General features: G+C 38.0%; 1 protein-coding gene across 48 annotated transcripts in view; it reads left to right on the top strand.

The window, feature by feature from the left end:
* ARHGAP12 (Rho GTPase activating protein 12) overlaps positions 1-8,339 on the top strand; it is a 118,167-nt gene extending 109,828 nt beyond the window's left edge. For all 48 annotated transcript variants that reach the window (XM_086334097.1, XM_086334086.1, XM_086334092.1 and 45 more), the window contains 6 exons: positions 646-762; positions 2,523-2,621; positions 4,533-4,610; positions 4,713-4,847; positions 5,087-5,189; positions 5,955-8,339. In XM_086334097.1, coding sequence (XP_086190223.1) covers positions 646-762; positions 2,523-2,621; positions 4,533-4,610; positions 4,713-4,847; positions 5,087-5,189; positions 5,955-6,129 — 707 coding nt within the window. In that variant the 3' untranslated portion in view covers positions 6,130-8,339. The remainder of the gene's footprint in view (positions 1-645; positions 763-2,522; positions 2,622-4,532; positions 4,611-4,712; positions 4,848-5,086; positions 5,190-5,954) is intronic.
* The last annotated feature ends 8,528 nt before the right edge of the window (positions 8,340-16,867 follow it).

Raw genomic sequence — 16,867 nt, 5'->3', positions numbered from 1 at the left:
TATATGTGTGTACATATGAGTACATCTTAATATATATGTATACATACAACCCCCAGCTCCCAGTTGAGTAAGGATCAGGAAGGGTGGAGGTTTTGTTTATGTTTTATAGGATGGTTTCTTTACTTTTTGCTCTTCATTTTATGCTCTAAAACTGGGGGATAGTCTAAGACTATACATAGCATCATTTATTAAATAATGAGTATATATTAGAATGGAAAAGGAAATGGCAACCCATTCCAGTGTTATTGCCTGGAGAATCCCAGGGACGGGGCAGGAATCTGGTGGTCTTCCGTCTATGGGGTTGCACAGAGTCGGACACGACTGAAGCGACTTAGTATAACTTACAAATGTCTTGGCACACGTACCAAAGAAGGCACTGTTTGTGGCCAGTGTTTTCCATTCTAATATATACTCATTATTTAATGAATGATAGAAATGGAATGTTTTGTGTGGTGTATTACTTTGAAATTGGGTCTGTGTTAATTTAATTCTTCAAGAGTTACTCTTTAAACCATATTAAAGTTAGAATAATTGATTTACTGTGATTTTTATATATGAGATTAATATACTTTGAATGCTAGGTGGAAAATTTTTTATCAAAAAAGCGTTTATCTTATGAAATGCTTAATATCTATCTGTCTTAAGCCGCAAAAGTATCTAGCATAGATTCTTCAGAACAGAAAAAAACCAAGAAAAACTTGAAGAAGTTTCTTACACGACGCCCCACTTTGCAAGCTGTTCGTGAAAAAGGTTATATTAAAGGTAGGTAGAAGTGATGTTTATAGCAATGAACTTTGGCCAGAATCAGAAATAAGACGTTTTACATTTATAGCTGAGTAATTTCGAAACAGTAAAAATGTTTTCATTCCTTATTCATTATCAGTTCAGTGATTGCAATACATTTGAGTAATTAAAATTGATTTTTAAATGCATGTGAGTTTAAAGCATTGAACAGACGTAAATACCAAATTCAGTTTTTAGAAACCCGCACCAGAGGAACTACACAGATGTGATGGGTTGGGTGGCAAACTTTCAGAAGACAATTAAGGTTTTTAGTTTTGAGATACACAGATCAGAAGAAATATTGAATAGTCACTAACAGTAGAAAAAAAAGAAGAAAGATAATGAACAATTTTATTCTTGATTGTTTGCCTTCAATTCTCATTTAAGGTAATTACAAAATTAGTATAAAGTGCTTTTTCCTAACTAATTTTTATATTTTTTTCAAGTGTAAGGGTCACAATTCACTAATAAGATCTTTTAATATTCTTTAAAATTACATGGGCTGTGTATACCTTTAATTCTTAAAAGTGTGTTTAATTTCAAAGGTAGAATTTTCTAATACATAACTCAAAAGACATTTGTTCATCAGTAAAAAATATAATAAAAGGTAGCATAATATATATATTATGCCTGTCTTTTGTCAAGATTCTAACAAAGACTATTGTTGGGACATCTGTTTGCAAAGCATGTAAACTAAAATATAGAAATAAGTTTCAGTAAACACTACTATGTGTAAAATGGGTAACTAAAGAGAACCTACTGTACAGCACGGGGAACTCCACCCAGTGCTCTGTAGTGGCCTATAGGGGAAAAGAATCTAAAAAAGAGTCAATATATGTATGTGTAACTGCATCATTTTGCTGTACACCTGAAATTAACACAACCTTGTAAATCAACTACAGTCCAATGAACATGTTTAAAATAAGCAAAGCATTTGCTGGGGAAAAAAAGAAACGTCTATAAAGATGAGATACAGACAAGGTAACTTAAAATAGTGATGAGTTCCACGAAGAATTGAACACAGTGATAAAATAGAGTGACTAGAGTTGGGTTACCTTAGGTAGCATAGTCAGAGGGTTTTTTTTTTCCCCCCAGTATTTATTTATTTGGCTGCTCTGGGACTTTGTTGTGGCACACGGGATCTTCAGTTGCAACATGTGAACTCTTAGCTGCAGCATGGAAAGTCTTAGTTGCAGGATGTGGGATCTAGTTCCCCAGCCAGGGATTGAACCTGGGCCCCCTGCGTTGGAAGCATGGAGTCTTAGCCACTGGATCACCAGCAAAGTCCCAAAGAAGGTTCGTCTAAGGAGGTGACATATTAGCTGAGACTAGGAGTGATGAGAAGCTCCATCTGGGGTGGGGAGATTGATCCTGTCCTCTGCACGGGATGAGAAAGTAAGAAGGGAGTCAGGGACTTCCCTGATGGTCCAGTTCTTAGGACTTTGTGCTTTCAATTGCCAAGTGCAGGTTCAGTCCTTGGTCAGGGAACTAAGATCCTGAAAGCCGCGAGGTGTGGCCACCAAAAACGAGCAGAGGAGCCAGGCAGGAGTGAGGGAAGGTGTTCTGGAGCTTCATGAAGAAGGAAAACCATGTGGTGAAATACAGTTGGAAGCAGTCAGCAGAGTACAGATCAGAAGGGCATGTGTCGTGGTGAAGTGCACCTTTGCAAGGATGCCTCCTGTTGAGCTCCCAGTGGTTTAGCCACTTTGTGAACTGTTATTTCTTAAAATCTCTTCCAGATCAGGTATTTGGAGCCAATCTTTCTAATCTGTGTCAGAGAGAGAATAGCACAGTGCCAAAATTTGTGAAATTATGCATTGAACATGTCGAGCAATATGGTAAGGAAAAAAAAATTTTTTTTTAAATGTTAAGCACACCAGCCCACTGTTTTGCCATTCAAACCCCTAGGATTTTTGATTTTGAGTGTTGGAACCAGAAGTTCTTTTTAGTTGTAAATTGTCAAGAAAAGCATGTTTTGCAAAAAAAAGAAAAACTTACTCTTTTGTACTGTTTCAAATTAAGAGCTTTGCAGTCATCTGTTGAATGTTCAGTACTTAGGGTTGATTAAGGATATGGTATTCCTTGAAGCCATTTGGAGTTGATATTTGCTTAAAATGAAAGTGGTGATTGTGAAACTGTGTTTAAGAAATGATTGGACAGTATTGGAGATGGTGTTTACTTACCAAGAGAAAGTTTCTTCTGTTTATAATAAAAATGAGATGACCTTCCAAAACTGCTAAGTCAACTATAAAGTGTCCAAATAGACAAATCCTCTTTATATCATTTCTTGTAAAAGAAGACTTAAATTAATTTCTGTTCTGGTTAATTTTAGCATGTTATTTATTAGTGTTATTTATACTAGCTTTTAAAATAACAGTATCTTGACTGCAGTCACATTAACTTACATCAGTATGTCATTAAAAAATTCTTGTGTAATGAAAATGTTTGCATACAATGTAATTACTGCTGCTTACGGATCTCTTGTCTGATCTTTATCAGCCCTACAATAGAGAAGCCATGGTCCTTGCCTTTACTGGAAGTTAAATGAATAATAAGCACATTAGATAATGTTAATATGTGCATCATCATTTATTGAATATTTGAACTTTGGGGGATTTCATTGTGTGAGTTTCAAATGATTCTATTCTACATAATAAATAAAAGAAATTAATAGCTATCTCAAATTATCAGTTCTTCTTTTAGAACCATCATTTTAGTTGCTGGCTTGTATTAAGTCTATTGGGCTTCTCTGGTGGCTCAGATGGTAAAGAATCTGCCAGCAATGCAGGAGACCCAGGTTTGATTCCTGGGTCAGGAAGATCCCCTGGAGAAGGGAATGGCTAGCCACTCCAGTATTCTTGCCTGGAGAATTCCATGAACAGAAGAGCCTCGTGGGTTACAATCTGTGGGGTTCACAAACAGTAGGACATGACTGAGCGAGTAACACTTTCACTTTATATTAAGTTTATTATAAACACTGACTCTTGAGAGTCCCTTGGGCTGCAAGGAGATCAAACCAGTCTAAAGGAAATCAACCCTAAATATTCGTTGGAAGGACTAATGTTGAAGCTCCAATACTTTGGCCACCTGATGTGAAGAGCTACTTGTTGGAAAAGACCGTAATTGCTGGGAGAGGTTGAGGGCAGTAGTGGGAGAGGTTGAGGGCAGTAGTAGAAGAGGAAGGCAGCAGAAGATGAGGTGGTTAGATAGCATCACCGACTCAATGGACATGAATTTGGGCAAATTCTGGGAGACAGTGAAGGACAGGGAAGGCTGGTGTGTTGCAGTCCATGGGGTCACAGAGTTGGACTCGACTTAGCAACTGAACAACAGCAGTAATTTGACAAACATTTTTTAGAGGGTGCCTTAATACGTACATTTACACTATCAAATGATATATGAAGAAATGGGTAGGCTGATTTTATCTACCAGCTTTCTTTACTGTTTGATTTATCCTCAAGTGTTTGTTGAAGTTTATCATAAATTGTTAGTATTTCAAGGTTGAGATGATTTCTGTGAGAGGATCCACAGTCTGCATGATAAAGTAGATTTGTTGCTGTTTACCAAACAGTTCAGAGTGAATCTCCACTCCTCTTTCCCTGCCAAGTAGCTATAAAAAGCCATTGAGAGGAAAAGAGAAATTTTATTTTAGGCTAAATGTTAATAAATAAGAATTCTAAGACATGAAAGCATCTGTAGATGAGACCAACAAGAACTTCAGTCTTGAATTATTGTCATTTGTCTCTTAGGACTGGATGTTGATGGGATTTACAGAGTTAGTGGCAACCTAGCAGTGATCCAGAAGCTGAGATTTGCAGTCAATCACGGTGAGGTCATATTCCCTCTTGTTACATACAGAAGAATCACTCATACTGTTAGATTTGGTTTAAAATAATTTCCAAGAATTTCCTATTCCTTCTGTTTTGCAGATGAGAAATTGGACTTGAAGGATAGTAAATGGGAAGATATTCATGTCATCACTGGAGCCCTCAAAATGTTTTTTCGAGAATTACCGGAACCTCTCTTTACATTTAATCATTTTAATGATTTTGTTAATGCAATTAGTAAGTATGTAGTTGCACTCAGTTTCCCCCCAAATGTTGAAAACCCTCTTTACATACGGATCAAGCTACTGCAATTCCTTTTGATCTTACTTGAAACAAGTTTTTTTCAAAGAATCGCTTCACTCAGAAATTTTAAATGTGACCACCAGGTGTCACTGCGTATCACCAAATACCAGGTTCCAAAACACCCTGTCACGGCTTTCAGTTTCATGCAGACTCTCCACTCTTTTTTTTTTCAGAACAAGAGCCACGACAGCGTGTCTCTGCTGTGAAGGACCTGATCAAACAGTTGCCAAAGCCAAATCAGGACACAATGCAGATTCTGTTCAGACATCTCAAAAGGTAAGAGTTTCACGGCGGGAGAGAAGGAGTACTTGGGGAAAAAGAAGGTCAGAGAAGTGCACAGACATGCTATGTGGTGTGGGACCCCCGGGGCTAGGCGACCAGACCCAGGTTCAGAGCCCAGCTGTGCTGCTCTGCTGTCTTTGTAACATAAGAAAGATAACGTCTCTGAGCCCCAGTTCCTTGTAGGTAACATGGTTTGGTATAAAGAATACATTAAAGTTAATTTTATATGTGAAACTTTTATTAATATATAATGTCTAGCATGTAGTAAGTGTTCAGACATAGTTGCTTAAGTTAATTATTATGGAGATGAGATTGGTTATTAAGAGAGGAATATTCAGTTACCTTAAAGTCGGGGTAATTAGGTCTAAATTACCATATAGTTACTTTAAAACTTCGGATAGGAAGAAGACCAGTTTTCTAAAATAAGTGATCATAGCATGAGATTTTTTTTTTTTAATAGCAAAAATGAGTAAATTTCAAAGTTTATTCTCTGTGCTCTAATGAGATTTCCCTGTCACTTCAGTGGGGGAATCATTGTTATCTGAATTATAGCAGGTGTTCAATTATATCTGTCACCTAAGTTTATCCAAAAGAAAATTTTCCATATTATTCAGAGTGAATTCTGTTTGGTTAAATAGTTTATATGTACCTTAGGGAAACGAGCATTATTTCTCTTTGCTGAATGCAAACTGTTTATAACACTGAAGAATTTCCCCAATTTTTAAATTTTCTCTTTTAACAATTTTATTTTCCTCTTAGAGTTATAGAAAATGGAGAAAAAAACCGAATGACCTATCAGAGCATAGCGATTGTTTTTGGTCCCACTCTGCTCAAGCCAGAGAAGGAGACTGGTAACATAGCGGTCCATACTGTCTACCAGAATCAGATCGTAGAATTAATTCTTCTCGAGATAAATTCCATCTTTGGACGCTGACACTTACTGAAGACAACCTGTGGAATAGAAGCTGGATTTCATCAGATTCCAGATCCTTGTACCTGACGTATCTTATGTTTGGACCAAGCAGTGACTCTTTGATTTTGCACTTTTCTGAGGGATCAGAAGGGAACGGAAGAGTCCAGATGTGTGTTAGGCCCTCATATTTGCTGCTTTGTTGCAAGTTGATAAACCTGTGTGTACCTTTGAATTAATTTTATCCTAAATGTTTGCATTTCACACTCTGAATTTCAGTTAAAAAAAAAAAATCAAAACTTGTGATTCTAACCAGTCATATACACTGGATAATTTGGTAAGAATACATTTTTTTCTCCTTAAACTGGAAAACGTAGAATTTCTTCTCATGATTTGATAGGTTCATTACTTGATAGAACAACGCTTACAATCAGTTATTTTGAAAAAGCTCCTGGGCATTTAAAACAAAGTGAAGTACGTCTGTTTCGAAACCTGTGTATTTCTTTCCAGGGTTTCTGCATGCAGTGGCAGTCTGAGTGCTAGGACTCATTACAACCCAGACAGCATCCCTTGATGAAGGCTGGCTGTCTTCACTGTGTAACACAGCAGCACACTAATAGTACTTAAAACACTGTGATATACTAGAGTTGAATTTAGCATAAGCCAGTTCAGGGTATTTTTGGGGCTGTCTATACTACACTGACTTGTAGCTAACAATCCTAATTCTCTCTAGTGCCATATTGAGTGCTTGGTATGACCCTGTGGAGAAGCCAACTTTCTTTGATGTAAGTTCAGGCTGAAGACTGTCCTTTAGCTCATGTATATAATTGTGTTGTATAGTCTCAGAGTGCATTCTAACCCCTTGTTTCTAATCACGATACTGATCATTCTTCTCTGTGAATATTAGGTTTCCTCCAGAAACAGGCCGTTATTTGAGGAAGTTAACTGTGTGCACTTTTAGATTTTAATTACATTTACAGCAAATCACTGTAATGCAAATGGTACTGGAAAAATGCTGAATAGACTTGCTAAATGGTAAATGCACTACAAGAGGAACCTTTTAGATTATTTAATATGTACAGAATACATTAGAAAAAAATTTATTACAGAATTCTAACTCTGCAGTATGAATAGTGGAAACCCATATGTAAATTAGATAGAGGTCAGATCGAAAATGACATTGCTAAATCTGAGAATTTCTTTTTACATTACTAATGTAGATCGATCGGTTTGTATAATAAAACAGGGTTTGGAAGGTTTTGTTACAGAGAGCATGGTCTGCTGAAGATTTTTTTAAAATGTATTTTTCTAGATTAACTGCTGTAAATGAAATGTCTAATCCGAATAAAGAAAACTATAAGAGGTTTAGAGATTTTTTCCATTGGAAATGTGCATTTTGGTTTTTAATTTTGTTTTGTTTTTGCATTTACTGGCACACTTTTTATAATACCTCATTTTAAAAAAAATCCAGTGAATCCGGTATTTCCTGTGGCAAATACGTCTCCCTCATTTCACGCCTTTCCTGCTCCCCACCACACTAGTGCCCTCTCCACCCGCCCCGCCCCTGCCCTCTGTTTCTTCATCAGTATTTGAAAGTGAATGATTTGTAACCAAGACTCTTTTTCTTAGGATCACATTTACAATTTACAGATTTGTTTTCTTGGGAACAAATATTTTTTGTATGACCTGTCTAAAACCCCTCGCCTGAGTTTTGTGGTAAAAGTATTGTTTGTGGTTGTGATCTTATTAAATTGATAACAAACTAAGCTATTTGACAGCAGTGGGAAAGCAGATTGTCTTGGGCAGGGAGAAAAATCCCCCAGATAAGAATGTTTATATTTGCCTAAAGATGTCCATAACCGTATACAGTATGCCCTAGGCCTGGCCTGTGTAGTGATTGTATGCCAGGAAAACAATTAGATGCAAATCAGTGATGTTCTTTCTCTTGGTAGTTACAGCATATCAAAGAATAAAATTGTCCTGTGTTTCTTGTTTCAAAGTACACGTGTGTATGTGAAGTCTTAAATGTTTTAATAGTCCATGGCTAATCAGCTTATTGTAATATTGTATGTACAATGAGATCAATGTCTTGTGTTTTCTTCCTCTGTGAATTAAAAATTCTCACTTGTTTTGTCATAACAAAACCAGTAATTTTTCCTGTCTTGATAGCTTGATTTTTAGTAGAAAATATATTAAAAGCTGAAATAAATTGTCAGTGAAATTTCATTTACTAATAGACTTTCCTTCAGAGTGTCATTTTTAAAAAAAAGTTGGAAATGGAAAGAAAAAAGTATATTCAAGTATGTTCTATTTCAATACAAGAAAATACGATTTATTTTTTTATTTTATTTTATTTTTTAAATTTTATTTTATTTTTAAACTTTACAGAATTGTATTAGTTTTGCCAAATACTGCCGTAAGAAATTTTGCCTTTTACTTTAGAAAAAGCTAGTTAAGAAAAAAGCATTGTTACCTTTTAGGTAGAGGCAAACCTATAGATTTTTTTTCTCTTATGTGCAAAGCACAAATGGAATAATTCAGCCAAACTTTGGGCACAGACAGTTGTGTTATGTATGCATACACACGTGTATGTGTATGTGTATAGACAGTTGTGTTATGTATGCATACACACATGTATGTGTATGTGTATAGACAGTTGTGTTATGTATGCATACACACGTGTATGTGTATGTGTATCGTTCAGTTGCTAAGTCCTGTCCAGCGTTTTGGCACCCAGTGGACTGCATCACGCCAGGCTCCTCTGTTCATGGGATTTCCCGGCAAGAATACTGGAGTGGGTTGCCATTTCCTTCTCCTGGGATCTTCCTGACCCAGGGATCAAACCTGTGTGTCGTGCATTGGGAGGTGGATTCTTTGCCATTGAGCCACCAGGGAAGCCCGAATGCGTCACTGCTTACCTACAAATGAAAACTCATCGATAATAATAATGGTAGATACCTGGAGACCTTTGTACTGTTTTAATTTTATCCCAACGTTCTTTGTAAACCTGTAATATTAAATATTAAGATAGCAATGAGAGGAAAAAAAGATTATTCCATAATTGTGCCCCGAGATTTTTTTCTCAGTTCATGGGAGAGGCTTCTGATTAAATGTTTACACGTGCCGTTTTTCACGACACTGATTTCTCCAACATCTTTAAGCATTTAGAAGAAATACATAGAGGAACCTACAACATGTCTCTTTAGTGAAAAAGAAATAAGAGTAGTCAGATGGGTATCATCCTCTCATTGGTCTTATAAAAGTCAACTACTCCAATATTGCATCCATATAGAGTTGAAAATGGGTAGAAAACAAGATTTTATTAAGTTTCCTGGTCTCTCAACTCTAGCCGTCTGCACTAACGATCCTCTTTTATAGAAAGCATGCCTAGTTTGCGACCGAGGTGTTTTAATTAGTGAGTTCAGCGTGTTTGTTACAGTCCCTGAGTGGAGCATTGTTTCTGTTTTTGTTTTTAAACAGTATTCCAGTATAACTAATACAATCATGTTACCTGCAGCTTCAGTTTGAAACCGAAAAGAAGAAGGCAAAGGGGCTGCAAAACAAGATCAGCAGCCTTACAATGATGGTGATTAGAATCTGTTGAAAATTCACAAGCCCAGAGCCCAGGCACTGCAAAGTCAGCCCTAGGCCTTGGCAGAGAACGGGACGTCCAGAATGCTAATAAGACCTTCTGTAGCTACGGAAGGCAGGGAGTTCTCCTGAAGAATCTCAATTAGGCTTCTCAACTGAAATTTTGTGGACCAGGGGTGGCTGTAAGTGTATTCAGCTGGATTGAGCTTTTACAGATTAGCCTTGTGTGACTGTGGCACTTAAATGAACTCTTTCATTTCCTTCATTGCTTCCCTTCTGCAGGAAAAAAAAAACAAAATGCAAAAAGCACTTTCATGATACTCATAAACAGAGCACGTCGAGAACAAGGTAACTGTTTAATGCACCACCACAATATGAATCCAGAAAAGTTTGGTTTCTTAATTTTTCTCGTCAACCCGCCCTTCCCTTCATTTTACTTCCTCTCCCAGTGTTTTCAGAAGAATAGCCCTTGGTAAAGATTTTAACTGGGAGCCAGATCTTCTAGGTAGTTTTTTCTTGTTTTGTTTGCTTGCTTGTTTTTGCTTTTAATATTTAAAAAAATTTATTAATTTGGCTCTGCGGGTGTCTTAGTTGCTGGATGTGGGAACTTTTAATTGAGGCATATGGAATCTTAGTTCCCTAGCCAGGGATCAAATCCATGCTCCATGCAGTGAAAGTATGGATCTCAACCTCTGGACCAGGGAATTCCCTAGGTAGTTCTAATTGTTGTGGCTCACAGTGGAAGTAGCAGTGAAACCTGCAAGTTGTTGTGAACCCTGTGATGTTGATGAAATCTGTACTGACATCAGAATGAGATGTGACGCTGTGGAAACTATCAACAAGGCCTGTGCGTAAGTAGAAGTTAGAACAGCTGTCAGGTCAGGGTCATGACTAGTGGGGACTCAGCCTGGTACTCAGGGCCTCCTCCTGGACATTGAGAGATTGTTTATATATTTGGTCAAGAGAAATGGGTATCTTAACACTTAAGTAAAACTGAGTCTCATCGATGGATCAAGCAGGACAGACCTACTGGGACCTCACATTCACAGTCTTAGGTTATGGAGGCCCAGAATGTGTGTGCAATCCTACAGCCGGAGGGCTGGGCAGTCACTCAGAAGGATGAGCCTAAGGGAAGAAGCATCTTTATTACGTTATTTCTATTTAAACTTTGTGATGCATTTAAGTAAAGCATATTCTGGCATGTTCACATATTGTTTGATGATGAAACAGCTTGTCTACCTGTTGGGGGCATCTGTTTTCAAGCTAAGTTCATTTTTATTTATGAGACATATTGAAACTTCTTTTTTATGTGTTATGTGCATTCTGGTGACAATGCACGCGGCCTGTCTCAGCAGTTGCTGTTTGCCTTGGACTGTCAGATGATTGGCTGCTCACACAGTCTGTATTGGGGCTTCCTGAGGCTCTTGTGTCCACGGCATCCAGATTTCCTGGAGCGGGTAGACTTGAAGAGGAATCAAGGGCCTCTGTGGAAGCCAGCACAACTGTGTGGTCCCCCCTCTATAGAGGGGAGGGTACCAATATTTTTAGTTCTATGAGTTTCCCTGAATTCAACACTTATGTTGGAAACCAGATCAGATGTGTCATTCCTGACACCTGGCTGCACCTTATGACACCCTCTGATTATGGCTCTGCCTCCTGACCTGTTATGTTAGCCAAATTGATTCTGAGCATGACCAGTACCAACAGCTGAACCTTCTTACCCGTCTAACCACTCTTGGAAGCAGCTGGAGCATATTCAGTTGGCATCAGTAGTTCCACAAAGCCAGCGTCAGATGATATGAAATCATTTTTTCAGATAACAGGCAGCTCTGAAACATCTCCCACTGCATAGGAGGTTGGGAAGACACTTTAATATAAACAGTCTTCTAAGATCCCATTTATTCATTTAACAAATTCATTGACTTTGTTTAATAAATATGAATATGTTTTGTTAACACGGAGCTTTAACTGTTGGGGATATGATGGTGAATGAAACAAGAGTCCCTGCTTTTGTGTTTATGTTTTTGAGATTGGTATTATGACAACTGGTGTATGTTTAGTTCTGACGTAAAACCCTTACTGAGTAGGTGAACTGAGATGGTCAGCCTCAGTAGTTTTATTATAAATTATGAATACGCCTTCCGGTCAGCTGCTAGTGTTTTGGTTGGGCTAGCTTGCTGAGATTGAGCTGAGATTTATTGCTTTGTGATTGGGTAGCTTGAGTTGAGAATGACATATATAATTTGAGTACTTGTTGAGTTGAAGTTAGGCAAGTTTGTCAGATAAATACAGGAAATATTGATGGCTTTGATGAAGCATCGTTTCAGTGGATGAGGCCTGGGTTTAAACAGCAGATGGATCATCATGGTGGGAAGCAGTAAAATGTGGAGTGGAACATTAGCTGACATTTCAGGAAAATCGTGGATTTAACAACGTTAGCAGTCACATAAGTAATCCACATCATACCTCCTGTGTGAAGACACATAGAAAGGATTCTGGGAAGATGCTGGTTACAGCATAGTTTTTCAGTTCTCACATTAAAACAACAACATAATGACAGCAAAACTAGGTAACATACCCTCACAACCCCCAAAAGACAAGCGACTGGATAAAGCTCCACCCGCTCCAAGATTTGCAAGGATACGATGTCTGTGAGAGGAGCAGGAAAGACCATAGGGTAGCATCTGACAGACCCGAGAACCGCAGTGTAACCACCAGGACTGGAGGGGCTGAGTCACTCTCTGCTAGGAATTCTCAAAACTAACCTGTCAGAGGTCCCTTCCAGGGCAAGGCCTCTCATTGAAGAAGGGTTGCTGGGGGTGGAATCAAGATTGGGCAGAATAGGGACAGTGGATCAAGAAGATTGTCTAGGTCAGGGTGGGCAGGAGAGACGGAGCCAAGAAGTCCCAGGAATCAAACTGCCATGTTTTTTTTTTTTTTTCTTTAGTGAATAACTTTATTACCTAGGGTCAAAGGTGAGATACTGGCTCAGCACTTTCCAGAACATGGGTTGGTGGACGGGGTCTGCAGCTTTTTCCTCTTTGACTCAGCCTCTGTGAGCTTGACTGTGGAGGAGGGAGACAGGACCAGCCTGAACTCAGCAGCTGCTGGTGTTGAATTGCAGGTAACATTGGGCTGTATGTTGGTTGGTGTAGATTACTGAATTCAGATAGTTTGCTGAGCTTTTTGCTCCTCACCCAGCTGCTGGTTGAAGGAGCCTAGCCCCCCTCCAAAATTCAGCACACAGCTCCCTCCCCTGCTCTTCCCTAATGTTTAACACAATTCAGAAACAACACCAGAATGAATCTGATAAGGTAATGAACCTTTCTTGAATCCCTAGTCCAAAAGTTCAGAAAGATTACTTTGACCTTAAAATGAGCAAAATAATAGCATCAAAGCCAAATCTCATATGAAATTGTGAGGAAAAAAAGAATTAGTATAGTAGCATCCCTATGCAAATGGAAGCATTCCAGAAACACATGCCCATAAAGAAAACTAATCTTTTATTTCAAAATGAACTCAAGGTTTTTAAGGAATAGTATAAGACATGAAAGTAAACATCAGATCAGAATTACAGAAACTAACATGACAGAACTCAGGACAGAATTTAAAATGTTTCAGAACTGTAAATAGAAACATAAGTGCAGATAAATAAAACATAATGCCTTAAAAGATGTGAAAAAAATTTTTAAAGTGACAATGGAGATAGATAAAAAGGTCAAATACAGAATCAATAGTTCATACGGAAACCAAGGGCAAGTAAAAGACATTAAAAATATTTCAGGAGTACTTACCTTAAGTTATAAAAGAGCATACCAAATAACATATTAATATAGCTAACATAAAACTAATATCAGTATAACTAATAATCTAAGCTAACCATCAATAAGACATTCTAATGGAATTACTGGACTGTAAGGAAAAGCAAACCTTTGGGACATCTATTTGAAATGACGCGTGACTTGTAAAGGAAATTATTAGATTATCAGAATTTTCAACAGTAACACATTATACCAGATGCAAATGGAAGCAATGTATTTAAGATTCTCAAGGAAAGAATCAGTCAAGGGATTTTTCTATCCAATTTTGAAGTAGAAAAGGCGTACATTGTCATCTGCATTTAAGAATTCAAGACCCTTCTCATGATCCCATCGTTTAGGACCGATTACAGAAGTTTAGATTACAGTTTCAGGCTACCAAAATGTCTCGGAAACATCAGCATAAGGACTAGTTGTTGTGTATTAAACATTTAACTGCTCGTAGAAATAAGACTCAGCGAGGGCCAACAGGAGGGTATATGGTCCTTAATGACTACATACGCCCTGCGAGTGAAAATTTAATGCCACTGCTACAGAGAATGAGGAGAAAGTATACCAAAGCTGTTAATGTTTTCATGTTGGTGAAGTAATCAACTTTTGTAGTAACATTTGATCTCTTGTCCTCAGTTCCTAAAAATTCTTCACAGCTATAAACATGGAATGGTGTTTCTTCCCCTCCTTTTGTCTTTTGTCTCTAGTAGTTTTCAATATTTCACTTCTCTTACTATAGCTATTAGCTGTATATTCTTTTACTGTTCTTTCATGATTACCACAATCTGTTATAGTTGAAGGGCTAATCTCCCTAATATTTAAAGATCTGTTAGAAGGTAAGAAGGAAAAGACCAATAATCCAGGAGAAAAATGAATAAAGGAATAAAGACAAGAGCAATCATGAAGTGATGTGTTTCATGTAAGAATCAATGGATGCTCAACTAGCAAGTGGAGGGTGAATGAGAAATGACATGTGTTCCTCCCTCTTGTTTCATTCGTCCCCACACTGCAGGTGCTGTGTTTTCTGTACACTGAAGCCCTTGCTACGGTTTTATTATTATTATTCCTCCCTCCCTACTCATATCAGCCCTCAGCATATCTGTGGTAAATAGCTAGGATGGACCTTATTAAGTCTTAGAAACTGCCTTTTCCCTCTTTTGGCATTGATGCTCTTGAAATTATTATCTTTCTACTTCTAAGAAGACATTATCTTGAAACTTTTCTTGGATTCTCAGCTACTTTGTTTGGTAGCTGGTCATAAGGGCCACAAATGGTAAAATTAGGAACATTGAACTTACATTTGAAGAGCAAGGAATCTACACTTGTTTTCAAAGTTGTATTCCATCCCATTGGTTTTTCAAAACAGCATTGGGAAGAATAATTTCCCCTTATGACAGGAATGTTTGTGTGTGAAGCTCATTTCAAACCAGCAGTTTTTGAAAACTCAATTTCTGGAAAGTCTAATAGGCAGGGGGAACCTGCCATCATTTTGGATGAGTTTATACCTGGGCTTAGGGCACCAGAGTAAGTGTGACATTTATTTATGTCACATATTGATGTAAGGTTTTTAGCAACTTTGTCCTCTCTTGCTTTGGGATGTGATAACCTGCACAGAACTGTCAACTCGTTTAAAAATGACAACATTCTGCATGACATTCAAAAGGGAAAGAGAAAAGCAGCTCTCATTTAGTGGGTATGGCAGTTATTTGTGTGGAGAATGTCCTGTTTCCCTTCATTTCACCTAAACAGAGTGATAAATCTGCATGGTTTTCCAGCTGTCACCACGGTCATCAATAAAAGGCACACGGACTCTTTCTCCAAGTAGCTGAGTCTGCTTGAAATTGTAATAGTACTATTTTATTAGCCAAACTGCTAAAAGTTTTTCTCTTAGAGAACGATTATATTTTACTGAGAATAATTGTGCTGCCAGGTAATGGAAAATAAACATTAAACACTGATACTATCAGCCTCTTGACTTGTCTAATTTTCCTGGTTCATAATGCATTGTGGCTAGACTGATGAAATCAAACAGTTAATGGTAAATTACCTGTCAGCTTGATTTGTCTACTCTGTTCATTATCTTTGGTGAAAATACGGATGAGACGAGTGAGTGTGTGGTGTTTTAATTTCCTTGAGCTTGGAGTAGGAGTTGGAAATGTCTCTTTGTAGAAAGTAAACTTAGTATGTGTATATTTAAAATAGCTGCCCACTCACAACCTGGTTAGACATTCAAAACACAAGCATCGAGCTCTTAGTATTTTGACTTTTTGGGGGGTATTTTTTATTTAGAGTAATCTTAGGGTCCTAGAAAACAAGAGTGGAACCTCTTCTGGTTGTCACTTCAAAAAAATTGTTTTTCAGTTTTATTTTTTTCTGGTTTTCAATTTTTTTCAATTCATATTTATTTCTGGTTGCACTGGGTCTTCATTGCTGCGTGTGGGCTTTCTCTATTTGTGGTGAGCCGGGGCTACTCTTCATTGTGGTGCAACTTATATGCAAAGAACATCATGCAAAATGCCAGGCTGGATAAAGCACAAGCTGGAATCAAGATTGCCGGGAGAAATACCAGTAACCTCAGATATGCAGATGACACCACCATTATGGCAGAAAGCAAAGGGGAGCTAAAGAACCTCTTGATGAAAGTAAAAGAGGAGAGTGAAAAAGCTGGCTTAAAACTCAACATTCAAAAAACGAAGATCATGGCATCCAATCCCATCACTTCAGGTCAAATAGATGGGGAAACAGTGGAAACAGTGACAGACCTTCTTGGACTCCAAAATCACTTGGACAGTGACTGCAGCCATGAAATTAAAAGACGCTTGCTCCTTGGAAGAAAAGCTATGACAAACCTAGATAGCATGTTAAAAAGCAGAGACATCACTTTGCCAACAAAGGTCTGTACAGTCAAAGCTGTGGGTTTTCCAGTAGTCATGTATGGATGTGAGAGTTGCACCATAAAGCTGAGCACCGAAGAATTGTTTTGAACTGTGGTATTGGAGAAGACTCTTAAAGAGTCCCTTGGACTGCAAAGAAATCAAATCAGTCAGTCTTAAAGGAAATCAACCCTGAATATTCATTGGAAGGACTGGTACTGAAGCTGAAACTCCAATACTTTGGCCACCTGATGCGAAGAGCTGACTCATTGGAAAAGACCCTGATGCTAGGAAAGATTGAGGGCAGAAGAAGGGGATGACAGAGGATGAGATAGTTGGATAGCATCACCAACTCAATGGACCTGAGTTTGAGCAAGCTCTAGGAGATGGTGAAGGACAGGGAAGCCTGGCATGCTGCAGTCCATGGGGTGGCAGAGAGTCTGACACGACTGAGTGACTGAACAACAGCAAAGGGCTTCTTTATTGCAG

The sequence above is a fragment of the Bos grunniens genome, chromosome 13 (assembly GCF_055505025.1).
Source record: "Bos grunniens cultivar Pamir isolate PY7600 chromosome 13, Bosgru_T2T1.0, whole genome shotgun sequence".
In the NCBI taxonomy this organism is placed as follows: Eukaryota; Metazoa; Chordata; class Mammalia; order Artiodactyla; family Bovidae; genus Bos; species Bos grunniens.
The sequence above is the reverse complement of the archived record's forward strand: the minus strand, read 5'-3'. Positions and strand labels throughout refer to the sequence as shown.